At 41.7% G+C, this 20646-nt stretch overlaps 1 protein-coding gene across 1 annotated transcript in view; it reads left to right on the top strand.

The window, feature by feature from the left end:
- UBAC2 (UBA domain containing 2) overlaps nt 1-20646 on the top strand; it is a gene marked incomplete at its 3' end in the record, with an annotated part of 163200 nt that overhangs the window by 106423 nt on the left and 36131 nt on the right. Inside the window, exon 7 of the mRNA XM_079721697.1 lies at nt 18056-18301. Coding sequence (XP_079577823.1) covers nt 18056-18301 — 246 coding nt within the window. The remainder of the gene's footprint in view (nt 1-18055; nt 18302-20646) is intronic.

The following is a 20646-nucleotide window of genomic DNA, read 5'->3' as shown; positions in this document are numbered from 1 at the left end:
TGTTTTAATGTTGTGTTGTTCTTCCTTTGACAATTCTGGCTTTTAACACCAACATTTTTTTTTTTTTTTTTGGCTGCGTTGGGTCTTCGTTGCTGCACACAGGCTTTCTCTAGTGTGGCAAGCGGGGGCTGCTCTTCGTTGCAGTGGCTTCTCTTGTTGCAGAGCACAGGCTCTAGGCACGTGGGCTTCAGTAGTTGTGGCTCGTGGGCTCTAGAGCTCAGGCTCAGTAGTTGTGGTGCACGGGCTTAGTTGCTCCGCGGCATGTGGGATCTTCCCGGACCAGGGCTCGAACCCGTGTCCCCTGCATTGGCAGGCGGATTCTTAACCACTGCACCACCAGGGAAGTCCCAACACCAACATTTAATATCTAAAATACGACTGTTTTCATGAAAGTTTGCAAAATTGTAATTGGAAAGCTTGGCTATAGTAGCCAAGTGAAATATTTCAGTGTTAAGTGAGTGCTTCAGAATGTTAGTATACACCTACTTTCATCATATTCGCACCTCATGTCTAACTACTCTTCTTCATGTCTTTGGTGAGAGACCTTCAAAAATTGAGGCCACTCTGTATGTTCACAGTTCCTCCAGTCTTGTTACACATTAGTACTTTTTTTTCCTTAAAGAAAACGTTGCTTTCTTATCGAACTTTATTTAAGTTCTTTTGTGGTTCTACAGAAAGTCTTTGGGCCCTCCGTATCCTTGCACTTCTTCATTTTCTGCCATCTTATGAATCATAGTTATGAGTCATTACCCCTGGGATGTACCCTGATTCTCAAAAGCTGATGTCTCGGGCCTGAGCTGATTCTAGCATGATTAAAATAGCCTGCTTTTGCCAGTTTTTCTCTTTTTACAGTTCAAATCTTTATCATCATCTGGTCCTCTTTCAGGGTGTTTCGCAGCAGATGAACAGACAGGCCTGTACTTCTCAGACTCCAGGCTTCTCCCCTTCAACCTGTCCATTTACGATCTAGTCATTTCCTGCGTCTGTTACCTGTTCTGTACAGTATGTCAGACTTTGATTATCTTGTGATCAAGCAACCTTAGTGTGAGAGAAAATCTGTCCTACCCAGTAACAAGATTAGAAACGTAGATTCACACCAGATTCGTTAGGACTTTGGTTGTGGTCTGAGTTTGTATTTTTATCTGTAGGCAGGGAGGATCTTTAAAGCTTTTCAAACAAAAAACTTCACAATGGTGCAAGATTATAGAAGTCTTATTAGGGTTTGTAAGTCAAAGAAGGGGGGAAGGAGAGAGTTGAGCAACCTTGAAGGAGTCAGGATGGCTCATTTGTGGGCTGTGATTTGTCTGTCTCTCTTCCCCCAACAAGAGTTTTGAAGACAAAAAAGTAAAACGTTGTCTTATGGTAACTGTAAAAGAAAAAGTATCAGACAGAACCTTATGTTGATGGGCTTTCCAAGTCATGGTATATCATTAAGGAGAAAGCTTATGGAACTAGCATAATCTACTATGGAAATCAGAACTTCTTTGGAGTAAGTTTTCGAGCCCTGACCTGCGTCTCGGGTGAATGAGGATGGGGAGTTGGGTCCTCTGAGCCTTGCCCTGCTTTTCCTGTCTTTCTCTGCTCTTCATGCTTCCTTTTCTTCTTCCTTATTCTTGCTTCCCTTAGATTTCTTTTCCCAATTCACCAAAAGAAGGGTACAGTGTCGCAGGTCAGGTAACTCATCTGATGCCCAGGGTTTTCAGTTGAACTTTAGGGACTGAGATGATTTTCTAGCAGTTCACTGAAAATGAGGGCAGGGCTTCCCTGGTGGCGCAGTGGTTAAGAATCCGCCTGCCAACACAGGGGACACGGGTTCGAGCCCTGGTCCAGGAAGATCCCACATGCCGCGGAGCAACTAAGCCCGTGCACCACAACTACGGAGCCTGTGCTCTAGAGCCCGTGGGCCACAACTACTGAGCCCACGCGCCACAACTACTGAAGCCCGCGCACCTAGAGCCCGTGCTCTGCAACAAGAGAAGCCACCGCAATGAGAAGCCTACGCACTGCAACAAAGAGTAGCCCTCGCTCGCCACAACTCGACAAAGCCCGCATGCAGCAACAAAGACCCAACGCAGCCAAAAATAAATAAATTTATAAAAAGAAAAAGAAAATGAGGACAGAAGCTGCCGAGGGAGGTCAAGGCTGGTTAGAGCTGTGAGGTGGGTTGGGCTTGTGAAAGAACCTAGTGTAGAAGTAGAAGATGGCAGTGGATCCTTAAGAAACAGCCATATTTAGAGGGTGCTTTCACCTTCTTGCATAACACAGTATTTACAATCCCAACACCAAATTGAGTGCTTATGAGTCCATTGTACAATTCTCTCTCTCTCTCGTTCATTGATTCATTCATACCTTCTCTCTCCCCCCATTTTCCCTCCCTTCCTCTCTGTGCCCCCTTCCCCTGTCCCAAAACCCTCTGTCCTCTGCCTTGTCATGACAATCACAACTCAGTCCAGGGCTGACAGAATGTCTTACTAGACAAGTGTTACACAGGGAGTGACTAGTAGACTTTTAAATGTTCAGTGCAGAACAGATGAAATCATGCCAATGTCTTGATAAAACTGTCAGAGAAGTGCCTCATAAAATATAGCTATAAAATTTTCATTACTGTAACTTACCTTTTACTAACTTACCTTTTTTTAGGCAAAAACCTTTCAGAGGCTTTCAAAATTAGGCCTCCTCAGGTCCCTCTCTCAGCCCTGTGGACCCTGTGCTCCAGGGACACTGAGCATCTTATTCTTCCCGACATCTCATGCTGTCTCAGGATTCTGTGCCATCACTTATTTTTCTTTAACAAACACATGGCACTTACTATGTACCAGGCACTTGTGGTAGATTATATTGTTTGTTCAACTGTTTTGTGTGTTGAGAATATTTGCTGCCCGTCTCTACGGGCCCCTCCCTGCAGGGCCTGCCTCTACATGCCCTGTTAACATCAGACTCTACTCTGTGACTTACATGAGCCACTGGACCATGAGCAGAAGTGATGAATGCTTCACAAGCAGAAGTTTTCAGAACCATTGTGTGGTTCTGCCATTGCACTGTTCCTTTTGTCGTGAGAAAAGCATGTGACGTATAGAAGCTGCTCCTTCAGCCCAGACCCCAGAATGAAGAAGACACACGGATCAGGGCTGTGGCCAACATGTAAGATGAGTGAGGAATAAACCTTTGTTATAAGCTACTGAAATTTGGGATAATTTGTTACCACAGTATAACCTAGAGAAAGCAGACTAATACAGCTCTTTTCTAAGCAGTTTGCAAATATTATTTAATTAGTCCTCCTGAAAACCTGATGATGTAGGAACTGTTGTCCCCGTTTTATAGATGAAGAAACTGAGGCACAGAGAACTTAAGTTATTTGCCAAGAATAACTGATAAGTAGTGGAGACAACATTCAAATGCAGGTACTGGAGCTTTGGCGTCTGTGCTCTTAAGAGGTGGCTTTGCATAACCATATGCAGTATCTTCCAACTATATCCATTCCTTCACCATTAGATGCCTTCTTTTCCTAGAAAAAACTTATTCATTTAAGTTCTCACTCTGAAGCCTTTTCTGAGTCTGCCCTTTCAGTTTAGAAACTATACATTATTCTTTATTTTATAATCCCCAGTGCCTAGCAAAATGTCTGGCATTTTATCTTTATTCTATAACTAATTGTTGAGTTTCAAAATTCAGTATTATCAAAATAATTATTTCTGTACAATAAAACACTAACTCTTCGTGATTGTTAGGATGCTGTCAATGTGTACTGCCTTACTAGGTTTGTTTTTTTTGTTTTTTTTTTGTTTTTTGTGGTACGCAGGCCTCTCACTGTTGTGGCCTCTCCTGTCGCGGAGCACAGGCTCCGAATGCGCAGGCTCAGCGGCCATGGCTCACGGGCCCAGCCGCTCCGCGGCATGTGGGATCTTCCCGGACCGGGGCACGAACCCGTGTCCCCTGCATCGGCAGGCAGACTCTCAACCACTGCGCCACCAGGGAAACCCTCCTTACTAGGTTCTTGACATGCTCTGTGTGGTGGTGGAGAACCTGGGCTTACCATTTGAAAGATGAGGAGGCTGAAATTCAGGTTGCACAGCTGATGGATGATAGAGCCAGGACCAAAGGCCAGGTGTTCTGGCGGTCCAGTGGGTTCAGTGCCTTCCACTGCACATTTCAAGGCTCTCATCCATGTCTGTTTCAACCCCAGGACACTTAGGTACAAAGCTGTTCTTAGATCTTCCCTTGACTACACCACTAAGATGAGGCCCTGATCATCGTCAACGGAGACACGATTCTGGAGGGAGATCTTGGTCATGAAGAAGTTTTAAAAGTACCCAGAGGTGCCGAAAGACACATATCCACAGCAACTTCCTGCAGCCTTCATTAAAAATTTTGTGGGCCGACCAATATCCAAGAAAACTTGATCCCGTTGGCAGCCTCTGCTTTCTCCCTATTATGAAGAATTCTGTCTATAGCTGTACTGTACTTTCTTTTCTAATATCATCAAAGATATTTAACTGGTCCTCCATATGATGGATTAAAAATGCAGCTCAAACCTCACCTTCAACAAACTCTTTGTCTTGTGTTTCTGGCATTGTCATGTACAAGAAAACGAAGTAAAGGATGGCTTTGAGAAAGCATAAAGGATAGTATAAAACATATTGAGCCGGGTCAGTACTGCTGCTGGTCAAAGGAAAAAGAAATGGAGATAAGGAAGAGGTTAGCAAGAAAAACACGCATACATTTTCATTTTAGATGATTACTGGTAGATTACATGGCTGTTGCCCCACAGAGCATTTTCTCACAGGGTCTTTACATTGTTTTCCTATCAGGAGATGGAAAGTCTTGAATCAGTTTTGATTATCTCTTTAAACTGATTTTTTAAAATAGAAATGTCCAGTGTTCCTTCCTCTTTGCAGCTGATTGTGTTGATATTTTTCCTATATCTTGACTTTAACCTCTGGTAAAGAACTATGGTAAAAATCAGTGCATGAGATTTTGAATATATTAATTATAAACAACAACATATTATCAGAAAGTCTTATGTTAGTTTATGTTAGCTTGGAATATTTTTAAGATATCAGAAGTTTTTTATTGCTAAAGATTGGTTTTAGTCTCTGAAAATCCCACCTCTTTTATAAAGTTTAAGAGGAGAATTATATATCCAGAAATGTCTTAATCTTTCTAGATCTTCACATTTACTTTTTTATGAAAAATTTTTTTCTTTTTTGTTCATTAAAGTGTTACATGCAATAAAATTTACCAATTTGAAGTATACAGTTTGGTGAATTTTGGTCATTGTATACAGTTTTGTAACCACCACAGTCGGGATAGAAAACAGTCCCATCACCCTAAACATGTTTTTCACGCTGCTGTGAAGATCTGCGTACACATTTATGTGTGGACATATGTTTTTACTTCTCTTGGGTAAATGCCTAGGAGTAGAATTGCTAGAATTTATCATATGAAAAATATATGGTACCATATTATCTTACAAAGTGACTGTGCCATTTTGCATTTCCACCATCAGTACGCGAGCATTCCAGTTCCTCCGCCTCCTTGCCAGAACTTCGCATTGTCAGTCATTTTAAGTTCAGTCATTCTAGGTGGCATGTAATTATATCTTGCGGTGTTAATTTGCGTTTCTCTAATGACTAGTGATTTGGGCATCTTTTCCTGTGACTACTAGCCATTCGTATATCTTCCTTTGTGTTGTGTCTGTTCAAATCTTTCACCCACTTTTTCGTTGGGTTACATTTGTATTATAATTAAATCAAAAGGGTTCTTTTTATATTCTGGATATAAGCCCTTTGTTGGATATATTTTGTAAAAATTTTATACCAGTCTGTGGTTTGCCTCTTTGTTTCCTTAACTATGACTTTGAATAAGCAAAAGTTTTAACTTGATTAATTCAGTGTTTCAAGTTTTAAAATAGTTTGTGCTTTGGTATCTTAAGAAATATTTGTTAATCTGATGTCACAAACATTTTGTCCTATGTTTTCATCTAGAATTTAATAGTTTTTGCTGTTACATTTAGGTCTAAGATCCACTTTGAGTATAATATTTGTGAAGTTAAGGGTTGAGGTGTATTTTTTTCCATACAGATATCTAGCATTGTTCCATCAACGCTGAAAAGACTCTTTTCTCTTTTGCGTATTACCCTAGCAGCTTTGTTGAAAGTCCGTTGACCAGTGTGGGTCTGTTTCTTGACTTTCTTTTCTATCTCAGTGATTTATGTTTGTTCTCATGCCGGTACCATACTGTTTGAGTACTTTTGAGTATGGTAAGTCTTGAAATCAGGTAACATAAGTATTCCAACTTTGTTCATCTTTTTCAAAACTGGTTAAGCTATTTTAGGAACATTGACTTCCCATACGCCTTTTTAAATCAGCTTATAATTTCCTTCAAAAAAGAAAAAATACAGTTAATATTTTGCTTGAGATTGCACTGAAAGTATAGATCAGTTAGGAAGGATTGCCATTTTGATATTTTAAAATATGGCCACAAATTATTTTATACTTCAAGAGATGGAGCTTAATTCCCCTCTTCTAGAGTGTGGGCTATACTTAGTGATTCACTTATAGTGAATAGAATATGGCAGGATGGAGTGTGACTCCAAAAGGCTGATTGTAAGAGACAAGTTACTTCTATCCTGCTCCGTCTCAGGTCATTCATTCTGGGAGAAGCCAGCTGCCATGTCACAGGGGTACTGAAGCAGCCCCGTGGAGAGGTCTGCATGGCAGAGAATGATGGCATCCTGCCAGCAGTCAGCACTGACTTGCCAGGTGTGTTTCTGAGGCACATTAGAAGCTGGTCCTTCAGCCCCAGTCAGGAGTCCCAGATGCAGGCGGTTAGGCCGACATCTCGACTGCAGCCTCATGAGACACCTTGAGCTACAGCCACCCAACTAAGCAGTCCCTAGATTTCTGACCCACATAAACTGTACATATAATAAATGCTTATGGTTTTAAGCCCCTGAGCTTTGGGTAATTTGTTATTCAGTAATAGATAACTAGTACAACTATTTTAACAATATTGGGTCTTCCAATTCATAAACATAATATGTGTCTACATTTTTCTAGTAATTCTTTAATTCCCCTTTTTAATTTTTAAATTTTTGACGTACAGGCCCTACACATCTTTCATTAAATGTATTCCTAAGTTTTTGTGGGGCTTTGATGCTATTTTAAATGGAGTTATTTTGTTCCAAATGTTTGTTGCTTGTATGTAGAAACGCAGTTGATTTCTGTATATTGCTATTGTATCCTATAGTTTTGCTGAATTTGTTGTTTCTGGTAGCTTTTCTGTGGATTCCTTTTGGTTTCCTACACATATGATCAAGTCATCAGGAAATATGTTTGGTTTATATGTTTTACTTCTTCATTTCTAATCTGTGCCTTTTATTTTTCTTGCCTATTGCACTAGCTAAGACCTCTAGTCCAATGTTAAATAAGAGTGGTGAATAGACATCCTTGCCTTGTTCCTGGTCTTAACAAAGGCTTTCGGTTTTCCCTGTTGAGTCTCTATCTGTAAATGCCTAAGTTGTTCTTGATCTGTACATTCATTTTTAATTTATTATTTTTAGTCCAATATAAGAAGCAGATTTTAACATAAGCCTGTTTTCCCCTCAATTTTAGTTTGTTGAATCAGTTTATGAAAGTGAATATAAGTTTAAAGGGGGGTGGTCTCCTTGTTGAAAGGGAAATTCAAAGGTATTTACATTTTAGCATTTGATTAAGGCTTTTTTCCATGTGCTAGAGACTCTAGCTGCCTCCCAATGTATTTTTTTCCTTCGTAACAGAACCTTCATCTTATTTGAGGCAGCAGGGCCTCCAACTAAAAGATCACATTTTCCAGTCTCCTTTGCATCTAGGTATGGCTATCAAACTAAATCCTGGCATCCTGGCTAATGAGCTATAAGCATACATATTGGTGGGACTTCTAGGAAGGCTCCTTAAAGTAGCCTTTTGTCCTCTTGTTCTTCCTCATTTTCTTCTCCCCGCTGCCTGGAATGCAGTTAAGATGGTTGGAGCTTTTCTAACATGAGGGAGAAATAAATTTGTGTTGTATTTAAGCCACTGTTGTTTGCAGCTTTCTGCTTTATGCAGTTAACCTAATCCTGTTGACGCATGATTTTCTGAAAGAAAAAGCTTAGAGCAGCTTTCTAAGACAATTGGTTAGAAACAAATAATCTGTTATTAGTTTAATTAATTCTGTTCCTATTCTAATTCAACTTTTCAAGAATCAGAAGGATACCCAGTGTTTAAATAGATACTTTAAAATAATATTGAAAAAGAAAAGAGGGCTATGGGAAATTCATGTGAATCACTTTTGTACTTGACAGAGAACAAGATAGCAAGACTCTTTCAATAAGTGCTTAAAGCCACATGATTCTGTCATGAAAACAACAGTCATTTCATAATTAATCACAAATGGCACAAATAACTTCGGGCATTTCTAACTTGTGTACATACTCTTTGCATAATAAAATGAGTAATTTCCAAAGTTCCTTCCTTCTTTCTTTAGCGTTTTTCAGTGAAGGAGAAGGAACAGGAAAATGTAAGTTTCGTTAGAGCAGGGATTTTCTTTGTTTTGCCTCCTGCTGTATCCCAGTGTTTAGAACACAGCCTGGCACCTTATAGAAGTTCAGTAAATACGTGTTGAATGAATACGTGAGGCCTCAGTGGGCCTGGTTTCCTCAGGACTTGAGTGAATATAAAGTCTGCATGAAGGGGTCCAGACACAAGGGAACGTTTGTTCCCTCAGCTCCTCTTTATCTTGGGACGGCAATGCTCTCCCCCCAGGAAAGCAGCCCCTTGTGTTTGTCCTACTGTCCCATTAGATGACAAGTTTCTTGAATGTTGGGACTGTGGTTCACCAGGACCCTGGCAGTGTAGTTTGCCAGGTAGGTTTTTGTTCAGCCACAGTTGACTGGAGAAAGAGATCAACAGAAAGCTGAGTGATGGTGCCAGGTCATGGTTTCTCACCTTTGCTGGCTGTGGTTTCATGCTAACACTAAACAAGACCAGAGGACAGTTGAGGTTTACTCTCTGTAATCAAGGGAGTTTCACATGTTTCCACCCAGCAAATTAAATTCTTTTTTCCCTTTGGCCTGGACTTTCAGCTGCACAAGGTCTGGAATGCTCTCTGGTTGCTTGACCTCTGGGCCCTTTACCTGGCCAGGATTCCCAGCTCCTGCCGCTTGAATGCTCTGGTTCCAGCTCTCCCTGCCCTTCACAGACACAGCCCGCTTGTTCATTTCCACTGTATCTGAGCATCCTGGCCCTGACTCCTGGCCTGCCCGAGATCACTGCCACGGCTTCATCCCTTGTCATTGGGCCTCTCAGCTTGATCTTGGGCTTCTGGGCTCTGAGGGCCTGCCAGACCTCTCCCTTAGAATTTCCCCTGGCCTCTTGACGTTGCAAATCCCAGCAGGTGGTCTATTTTTAAAGCCTCTTTTTTCACAAACTCTGTGGGTTTCAAGAAGACTCTCATTCAGAAGTCCCAGTATAAGAAGGGTTTATGAGTTAATGAAAATTAAAGTTAAAAGTAATGTGTAAATGTAAAGTAGTATAATAAATAAGTGATACTCTCTCAAGGCTTTTGGGAGTAATGAGGTATAACTTAGGTAAAATGTAATGTGTTTATCTTATCCCCCATCTTCTCATAGAATAGGGTGATGTGATTATCAAATATTTTTAGGAAACTAAATTCTTAAAGCTCTTTATATTTTAATCCTTTGTGTGAATACCTGTGTTGACCAAAAAATTAATCAAGAGTCAATCTAAGAAAGCATGGAAAATTTTATCCGAGCCAACCCAAGGATTATAACCCAGGAGACAGCCTTTCAGAGAGCTCTGAGGACTGTTCCGCAGGGAGAAGGGGGAGGCCGATACACATGTGATTTTGACGAAGGAGTACATGCAGTCAAGCACACATCTTAGTAGAAGGTTACTGCTATTTGCAAGGAACAGATACCTTAGTTCATGGTTTTAGTGCTTTTCTAAGTATGCAGAGATGCAAGAAACTAAGTTTATAACATTTTCTCCTGAAATATCTGTCTTAAGAGCCAGTTCTGTCCGTTTTCCCAGAGCACAAAGTGCTGCATCCTGAGCTTCACCTTGAAGTCCTTTCAGAGTGTGCTGCTGCTGTAGGTCAGCGACTGCAGCGGCTAATGGCTTGCTTCTTGGAGAACTGGATGGTGGGCAACTTTGTTTATTCTACAGTCCCTTCCCTTTCGGTCTTAGTATTGACTAAGGTTTGGGAGGCATTTCGTGACCAGTTTTTCCCACTGTGCTTAGGAATGCTCATTCCCAGGTCAGAGGAGGATTTCACTGATAGGCTACTCAGTGCTATTACTGGACTAGGCCCTGTTAACAGTAGCCAGAAGCCTCTGGACCTCCTGTCTTACTAGTCTATTATGGTCTAGGAAATGGTTCCCTCTTGTTGCTTCTTCCCGTATCTAGAGTCACACTGTTACAATCATTGATCTTATAGGACTGTATATTTGGTCAGTTGTTTCAAGTCACCTAATCATCATTTATTTTACCACACATTTGGTAATGCAAAAAAACAATAATCTTGTAAAATAGGCAGAATACAAGTAACATAGCCAGTAAAATTAATAAGGTGATAAGTCAGTATCTAAGCTAAGAGCTAAGGTGCAGCCCAGTACCTCCCCAGGTTGTCTGACCAGTCTATTCTGCACCAATCTCTAAGGAAAATGATATGTTGGCATTGTACCTAAAGTTCACCTAAGGTGTCCGCGTGTACAAGGCAAGTGGTGGGTCACTGTGACCATTTACAGGATTGAGTAAGGAGTGTTATCATCTGAGGAGTTACATAGTGGCGCCAGAAGGAGAAAGATTCACCTTTGTGGTTGGGCAGGTATTTCTGCCATAGGGGACATCTGGCTAACACATAGTGCAGATGCACAGTGCACACCAGAGGAGGCGGAGGAGGACAACATGGGCAGCGAAAGTTTTGTGTTTAAATTTTTCTTCTCTTGCCTTAAAATATGAATTTTAATTTCACCACCTGAAACATTTTACAGTAGCACTTTATTTGTTTGACAGCTTGAGGTCAGGCTGATGTATCAGAGGCGTGGACAGGTGAATTCTACCTTTTTTGTCACATGGGAAATACGAACTTAGGACCAAAAAAGTGTGTCTACTGGCACCTTTCCAATTTTCTTTAAAAGAATGTAAGATGACATTTTTGGGGTTTTTTGGACCCTTCATTCACGATTCTCCCAGCAGGTGCTCTTCTATGTGCTACTAGGTGCAAACAGTGATCAAAACCAACCAAAATTCTTCCCCTTCCAGAGCATACATTCAAATAAGTAACCCTTAGAATAGAACTTTAAGCCAGTGAGCACAAAAGCCCTACTTTATCCCTGCCAGAATTTGCAGTCGTGCATTTGTTTATTACTGGGTAGGATGTCCTAATTCTTCATAGGATGTTCCTACCGATATTGAACACATAATTTCATAGCTGTATATGTGATGGTGAGGGGATAGATATGGGCAAGAGAATGAAAATCTTCGGCCTTCTTCAATTCCCTGAAGGAATCTATGACCAACCCCACCCCCCCATTAAGAACCCGCCCCCTTACTAAATTGTGAGCTCCTTAAGTACAGGCAACAATTATACATTGTCGTTATTTTTTTCTGTATTTCTTTAAAAAGTATATGATTTCATAAAGCATAAATAACACTGTATTAATGGGTTTATAACATATATAGGTATAATATAATTAATACAGAAAAAATAGCACAGTGAATGGGGGTGATGTTAAATGGAATTATACCCTTGAAGTTTCCTATATTTTAATTGAAGTAATTCAGTATTAACTCTAAGCACCTTATGTGTGTATTGTAATCCCTAGAGCAAACACAAGAAAAAAATATGAGCTATTGCTAACAAAATTCCATTAAACAAATTAAAATGAAATACTAAAAAATATTTGCTTAACACAAAAGGAAGTAAGAAAGGAGGAACAAAAAGCAAATGAGATAGAACCAAACAGCAAAATTCAACTATGTCAAGGTAAGTACATTAAGTGTGAATAGGTAAACACATTCATCAAAAGGCAGAGATTGTCAGACTGGATTTAAAAGTAAGAAAGTGCCATATGGCGTCTACAAGACACACTTTAAACACAGACACAAAAAGGGATGAAAGAAAATGAAGAAAGATTAATCATGGAAATAGAAATCTGAAATGGCCATATTAATATAAGACAAAATAGATTTCTATGTGAGTATTACTCAGAACAAAGAGGGATTCTTTATTATGACAAAAGGGTCAGTGTACGTGTGCCTGATGACAGCTTCCAAATACACCACCGTTTTCCAAATACATGAAGTTAAAACAACTGTGGACAAATGGACAAATTCACAATCGCTTTGAGACTAAAAAATACAAGTGTTTAATTTTTCACTTAATTCAAATCTCACAGTTCTGATTTGATCAATTTTTTTCATATTTTGTTATATTTATAACAACATTTTGCTATCTTCAGCTAAATCAGCGTGATTTTGCTGTTATACAGCTCCATTTTCTATCTTCCTTTTTATCCAGATCTTCAGAAAAGGAATCCTTACTTCCTCGCCTCCAATTCATTATATATTTTGGCCATATTTACTTCCTGTCTCTTTCTTTATTACATATATATATGTTTGTTACAGAGAGTGCTGCCCCGGACGCCTCCCCTTCCTTCTCCCCTCATCATCCTGCTGCAGAAGAAACCACACTCCGTGGTTCTGTACTTACCCTATGAGTATGTGTCCATAAGCAGTAAATACTAGTATGTTGTGTTTTGAAGTTATACAAAAAGATGAATACAATATGTAATACCTTTTTAGAAACATATTAATACATGTACACCGAGTTTATTTAACTGCTGTTTAGTATTTTGTGGGATGAATAAACCACTCTTTAACCATTCCTCTCCTGGGACACTGTTCCCTAGCTGTTACACAGAGCGTTGCAATTGAGAATTTCCTGAAATACACCTTTGGCAGCTCTGCTGGGTATTGTCAAATTGCTCTCCCCAATGGTCGGGCCACTTTGCCTTCCCTCAGGACTGTGGGAGAATTCTCAGTTCCCCCTCATCCTCACGAAAACTTGAAACCAAATTTTTCAATTTTTGCTAATTTTTATTATATTTAACATTGTTCAGTTAAGATTTGCAATTCTCTAAAGGCAAGTGAGGATAAACATCCTTTCATGTGTTTGTTGGATATTTGAATTTCCTTTTTTTTTTTTTTTTTTTTTGCGGTACATGGGCCTCTCACTGTTGTGGCCTCTCCCGTTGTGGAGCACAGGCCCCAGACGCGCAGGCTCAGTGACCATGGCTCACGGGCCCAGCCGCTCCGCGGCATGTGGTATCCTCCCGGACCGGGGCACGAACCCGCGTTCCCTGCACTGACAGGCGGACTCTCAACCACTGCGCCACCAGGGAAGCCTGAATTTCCTTTTCTGAAATTGCCTTTTCATCTGCTTTATAAATTGGGTTGACTGTCTTTTTCTTACAAATGGATAGTTTCTTTATGTTCTGACGCTACCTTTGTTGAGGACAAGAATCCTAAGGACCTTCTCCCAGGCTCTTGTTGTGTTTCCCTTCATTTATGGTAACTTTTGGCCCCCTGTAGCTTTTATTTATTTGTTTGTTTTTGGCTGCATTGGGTCTTTGTTGCTGTGCACGGGCTTTCTCTAGTTGCGTCGAGCGGGGGCTATTCTTTGTTGTGGTGTGCGGGCATGCAGTAGCTTCTCTGGTTGAGGAGCACGGGCTCTAGGCGTGTGGGCTTCAGTAGTTGTGGCTCGCGGGCTCTAGAGTGCAGGCTCAGTAGTTGTGGCACACGGGCTGAGCTGCTCCACGGCATGTGGGATCTTCCCTGACCAGGGCTCAAACCCGTGTCCCCTGCATTGGCAGGTGGATTCTTAACTACTGCACCACCAGGGAAGTCCCCACTGTAGCTTTTAAATTGTAAAGTAGATGAATGTGTGTTTTCTTTTATAGTTTGGGCTTTATGTTTCTTATTTAAAAATCCGTCCTCATCCCAGTGCCAAAAAGATGTTCCTCCTGTATTTTGTGCAGAAAGATTTACAGTGTTATAAATTATATTTGTGTCCTTAATCCATTGGGAATTTATGTGTGGTGTCAGGAAGGGAGAGCTGTTTTGTCTTTATCCTTATGTGTGGCCCGTGTATTTTTTTTCCCGTTTAACGCACCCATTTCTGCTGGTAACCAGGTGCCTTGTACTGGAGTCTTTTTCTCTGCTCTTGCTCTTTACATCGATTTGAGTAGCTCTACATAAAGACCACACTGTTTTAACTACTCAGACTTTATAGCATACTTTGAAATCTGATAGGCCTTATTATGTTTCCCAAAAATTATCTTGACTCTTCTGGATCATTTATTCTTTATTTTTAAATCTTTTTATTGTGATGCATAACACACACCAAAATGTTCATAAACTATAAATGTCATGAAGCCAAACAACTCACTATGAAGTGGACACACCCGTAAAACCCTATGCAGGTCAGAGCACTGCCGGCCCCTGGAGCCCTCGGTGCCCCTGCCTTCTGTGACTGCTCTCCTGGCGCAGATGGTCACCACCGCCATGCTTCGCTTTATGGTTTTCCCACTTGACTGATCCATTTACAAAGTGGAATCATAATGTGTGCAATCTTTTGGGTCCAGCTTCTTTTTCCCAACATTATGTTTCTAAGAATTTAAACCTTAATATTCCATACAAATTTTAGGATTGTTATTTAAGTTCCAACCAAAAAGCCCCGAGTCTCTTTTGTATTATATTGAATATATATATTAATATGGTGAAAATTGATGTCTTAACAATTTTGCATCTTCCCATTTGCAGATGTGATGTTATGATATCTTTATTTATTACTAGAGGTTTTTTTTTTTTTTGCAGTACGCAGGCCTCTCACTGCTGTGGCCTCTCCCATTGCGGAGCACAGGCTCCGGACGTGCAGGCCCAGCAACCATGGCGCATGGGCCCTGCCACTCTGCGGCATGTGGGATCCTCCCGGACTGGGGCATGAACCCGTGTCCCCTGCATCGGCAGGCGGACTCCCAACCACTGCGCCACCAGGGAAGCCCTAGAGGTTTTTTTAATGTCCCTTATTATAGTTTTTTAGTTTGCTATAAAAGCCTTATATATTTTTTATTAAATTTATTCCTAAGTATCTCATTGTTTTTGTTGCTGTTGTCTGCTCACAACTCATTGTTTTTCCTTCCTCTAGGCAGTCAGTATTTGATCTCTGGTTACTTTTGTTGACTTAAAGAAAAACACACAACATAAGAGTTGTGAGTTTAAGGTTTATTCAGGGTCTTACTGAGGACTGTAGCCTGGGCCGTAGCTCTGAGGAACTGCTCCAAAGAAGTAGGGGAGGCGCCAGTATAATAAATTATGAATTTTTTGGCTGTGAAATACATCTAGTCAAGTATACGTCTCAGTCAAAGATTACTACCAGTCAGAAAGAGCAGAATCTCAAGTTAATTTTAGTGCTTTTCTTTGTATGTGAAGGTGCAAGGATCCGGGGTCATTGAAATTCTTCCTGAGATATGCATCTAGCCCTCTAGGGGCCTGTTTATCTAAAGCGCAGAGTGCCTCCTCTGGATTTTTCACCCTGAATTCTCCTCAGGGTGCGCTGTCAGCGGGTGACTGCTGTGGGTTGTGCCTTACCCTTGTATGATGAGCTATGCTCTTTTGTTCTTTTTTGTTCACACTTTTAAGGATTTCTTTCTCTGTTTCACTGTAATGGATCTAGATATAAATTTCATTATGTTATCCACCTTGGGACTATTGCACTTTCAATCTGAGTATCTATATTCTAATTCTGGAAAACTCAGCTATTACCTCTTGAAGTATAGTCCCCTTCTTCCTATATTTCTTCTGTTGTCTTCTTCTGGAAGTTCTGTGAGACACACACGGAAGGCCTCTCTGTCTGTATGAAGTCCACATGTGAAGAGCCCCCGGCCTCCCCTGTTGGCCTGCTCTACCCACTCCAGAGCCTCTTTGATGCAGGCCCAGCAGCGCTTTTACCTTCTCCCTGTAGAGAAGGGAGAGGGTAGACGGGGGCTCTGCTGGGTGTGGGGAGGAACTGGGGTTGCTTCTTGCACGGAGTCCAGTGATCCTCCACTTCACTCCCACCTTCACAGTACCTGGTGCCTCTAATCCCTGAGTCTGTCGGGGGGACCCTCTCCCTCGTTTGGATTTACGCTTCTCATATGCTAAGTATTTCTAACTACTCAATGTGTTTTCCATTTTGTTAGTGTGGTTGAGGATTACAGATGCTTTCTAGTTTCAGTGAATGTGAAGTTTGTTTCTGTTTTTGTTTTCTTTGTCGTTTCGTACCATTTTTGAGAGAAGTAGCATAGAAATTATTTGAAACCAAAAGTCCTTTTCCATCCACTCTTCAACCTCCTCCAGCGTGTCTTTGGCTCCTACCACTGCACCAAAACTGTTCTTAATTTTGCCACATCCAACAGTCATCTGTCTTCCTCTCTCTGTCTTACTTGAACTCCGGGCTACGTTAGACATAGCTGACTATTGCCATGTTAAAACACTGTTCTCTTAGCTTCAGTGGTACTAGACTCCCCTAGTTTTCCTTCTTCTCACTGGCGGTCCCTCCTCAGATTTCTTTACTGGCTTCTCCGACTCTGTCCATCCACAAGATGCTGGTGCACCCTGGGTTCCGTCCTAAGTCCTCTTCTTTCCTCTGTAATACGTCCCCCGCCCTCATTATCTCCTGTAGTCCTGTTGCTTTAAACACGGCCTTATACCACTGACTCCCAAATCTTTATCTCTGCACACTTTTCTCTTGAGTTCCAGATTTTTATATCCAACAACCCTCTTGATAGCTCCACTAAGATTTCTAATGGATACGCCCAAGCTCATTCCGGCATTGCACTTGCTGTTTTCTCTGCCTGAAACATTCTTCCTCCAGTTCGTCAAATCACTGGCACCTCGCTATCCTTAAGAACTCTGCCCAAGTGTCACTTCCACCCGACCTAAAGAAGGTCCTTGCTCCAAGTCACCTTATTTTATTTCCTTCATAGATCTTGTCTGCAATTGTTTTGTGTGTTGGCTTGTTTACTGTCCAATCTCCGTGTTGATCACGATTACCTCTGTAAGAGTAGGGCTTTATTTATCTTGTCTTCTGCTATACTTTAAGTGCCTAGAACAGCACCTGGTATATAGCAGATGCTCAATAAAATTTTGCCTAATTAGTTAATTTAACTTTTATTAGTAAAACATTAAAGTGTACTTTTCTCTTATTAGACAGAAATTTGTCAAATATGTTCTAATTTGGTATGAATAACTTATCCTAAGAATCAAATTCACAAAATTAAAGATCTCTCTTTAACAAAGGAATAGCCATTCTCATTTTTACCTAGGAAACCATAGAGACTCCTTAGACTTCTCTTACCGTATAAATTGCCTTAAAGATGAAAAATAGCCTTATTCGTAAACAGAATTTTTAATTGCTAACTATTGGCAAGGATTTTAAAATCTAGGAAAAATACTTGCAAATTTTATTAAAACACTGTATACATTTTAGGTAGTCTTTATTTTCTGATAAATGTATTGTATTTACATATTTGATATTGATGCTGGGTCACATCATCGAATATCAAAGTTGTTTTCTCTCAGTATCTCTCTCTAATGGCCATCTGCCAATAAGAATAACCACAGAGTTAGTACCGTGTGAAAGTGTTTTGATAATCAAATATTTCATGGCTTTTTTTTTAAAGACAACATTGTTCTTTTAAATATTGTACCAGTACTTTGCATGTTAAATAGTTAGGATTTTGCTGTCTCTTCTAACTTAATAAAAACACATTTGTTTACTGAGTAAATTCAATTTTTTGTTGGTTTGTGCTGCTTAGTATCCTGCAACCTGATAGGAGTTCTGGTTATCACCTGACACTACAACAGTGAAGGAAAACACCACCTGAAGTGTTTCGCGGTTATTGGTTTCTACGTTAAGTATGTTCTTTAACATTTTATGACATTTCAGCAATCCAGCTGGACTCTTTTTCTTGTAGATTTCCGGGCTCTGCTACAACAGCAAAATGTTACAAGTTCATGAGGTGCTCCGCGTCCCCAGCTGGATGGCACAGTTCTGTTCTTGGACACTGGAGCCCATCTTCTCATCTTCAGAACCCACCAGCGAGGCCAGAATCGGGATGGGGGCCACGGTAGACATTCAGAGACAGCAGAGGATGGAGCTGCTGGACCGGCAGCTGATGCTGTCACAGTTTGCACAAGTGAGGCGGCAAAGACAGCAGCAGGTAAACGATAATAATCACAATGGGAAATTCAGGAATCCTCAGGGGCCTGCGTCATTTTCTCCTCTGAGACTGTATGTGTGCATTGTATCATAGATACTTCGACATGTTTCCAAGTGGAATGTAGGTCTCTGATAGTGGCTATTCTTAGTGTTTTCTTTTTAAGGTAAAAAAAAGTAACTTGCAGCTGAAAGACTGGTCAAGCTGGACATTCTTGCTCCACTTCTATTAGATAAGCATGATTTCTTAGAGAAACACCAACCTAGTTAACAAGACGGGATATTTATCTGTTCTTATCATCTTGTAAAAGCCACAGTGTCTTCCTGTTAAAATGCTTATTATTGTGTGCTCTGGACTGAAGAGCAAATGTCAGACTTCTTGATTTTCCTTGGTTGAAACGGAGAGAATATGAAGGTAAGAAAATTTTCAAGGGAACAACCAACAAGTAGATCAGATAAATACTGTGTTTTCTTAGCCTTGTCATTAATCGTCAGGAAGTACTGAGCATTTATCCACAAAAACTGCTCTATCCAAACAATCCAACACCACACTGGTCTTTCCAGGGTTACTCTGTCAGGCTGAAACCTCATACCTGGCCCTTCTTTGGCACTTCTGTGATCCAGTGCATTGGGTTCCTCGTTTCTTGTCTCCGTCCCCTTTACCCTCTGGGGTATGAGAGAGAGTTCTGTTCTCTCCTGCCATCTCCCCATCTCCTGCCTGCATTGCGTGTGAGAAGTAGGTCTTCATCGTGTGTGGTCTGGAAAGTGAAATCAGGCGTGATGTCCCTGGACGTCAGTGGAGAGGTGGGTCCCAGAGTTTCTGTCTGGCGTGGGAAGAAGGGGGCCCCTTATCAATGGGCCGAGTCTGCAGGTAAAAGAGAGAAGTGAAGGCTGTTCCCTACGGGTGTATTTGAATTTGAGGTGACCCTGGAACATACAGTAAAGGTGCCCCTGGTGTAGTTGAACATGGAGGACAGGCATCACTCTTGGAGAGGTCAGAGCTGCAGATGCAGATCGTGGATTAAGTGTGTAGGGTTGGGAGGTGAGTCCTGTAGGAGCATCACATCCAGGATGAATGTAGGCTATAGGCTAAGCCTGTATTTAGCGGGAGGAAGTGGTAGATCCTTTGAGGAAACAGAGGGAAGAATGAAAAGTATGAGAACCCAGAACAACCAGTGTCCAAACAACTGAGTAATAATGAGTGTAACTATTTTCTGATACAATGGACAGAGCTATGAGGGAGAGAAAGAGGTAGTGTCTGATTCTGAGGTTCCTGGCTTAGCTAAGGAGAGAGATCAATGACAGCACCCTCCCACCACCATCAGAAGAGCAGGCGATGGGAAATACACTGACTGGGGTACCTTCAGGCTACCTGGGGGGAGATTCCCTGGTAGATAGCTGTGGTCTTGTGCTCATGAGCAAAATGAGAGGTTGTGGTTCTGAGGTTGGTGTCCCCAGGCACACTCTCGTGTGTGAAGTGGATCGGAGAACGCCGTCAGCATGAGCATCTTTGGGGGAGTGGTGGTGAAGCGCAGAGGGAGACTTCGAGCCCCAGTCACAAAGAAGGCCCGAGCCAAGCTTACGGTGCCCAAGCCCTGGGGTTGCGAGAGACCTTCCGAGTCGTCCCAGATTCAGAAAGGTGTTGGCGCAGATTGCAGGCGCCTCTCCCCAGATGCACGCCATCCACAGAGCAGGTGTTACTTGAGAACCATCAGGTGCCCGCCCCCCGGCAGCAGGAGGATGGAGGGGGAGAATCTGGGTCGCAGACCCGATGCAGATCCGTCCAGAGCATCCGCCCCTCATGCTGCTTGGATCTTCTTGTTTTACTTAAGTTCTCGGAGCAACAACTCCAAGATTGCAGTGGTGCTCTTTTCCCAGGAGAAACCTTCAAGAGGAAGGTTAGCAGGACAGACTGCATCCCCTTCTGCTGAAGCTGGTCTCGAGGATACACTGATGACCATCTCCCTCGTCTGTTGTCCACTTGAGAGTCCCCACCCTTGGCTGGAAGGCTTACATGATGAAGTGACACATGCTGTCATCCCTGTGGGGTCTGGGTCCCTGGTCCCCAAGCCCTTCCCGGCTGTGTCTGCTGCACTTGTCTGTTTACTGTAGAAACTGGGTGAGGAAGTTCAAGAGGTGCCCTCGCCGATCACCCGAGGCCGCCCGTGATCTTCCCTCCCCTGTTTGTGCCCGTGGCTGTAGCTTTTCCTGATGATCAGGATTAATTACTCCTGCCGGGATAATGACTCCTTTCCTTCCCTGCTGGTCTTTTGGCACAAGAGCCCAACCTGAATGGGCAACAGCTGTAACTTAAGATGTAACGGTATTCTTGCTTTGTCCCCGATGGAA

Source organism: Hyperoodon ampullatus (assembly GCF_949752795.1).
Source record: "Hyperoodon ampullatus genome assembly, chromosome: 16".
Lineage (NCBI taxonomy): Eukaryota > Metazoa > Chordata > Mammalia > Artiodactyla > Ziphiidae > Hyperoodon > Hyperoodon ampullatus.
This window is presented reverse-complemented; position numbering and strand designations above follow the sequence as displayed.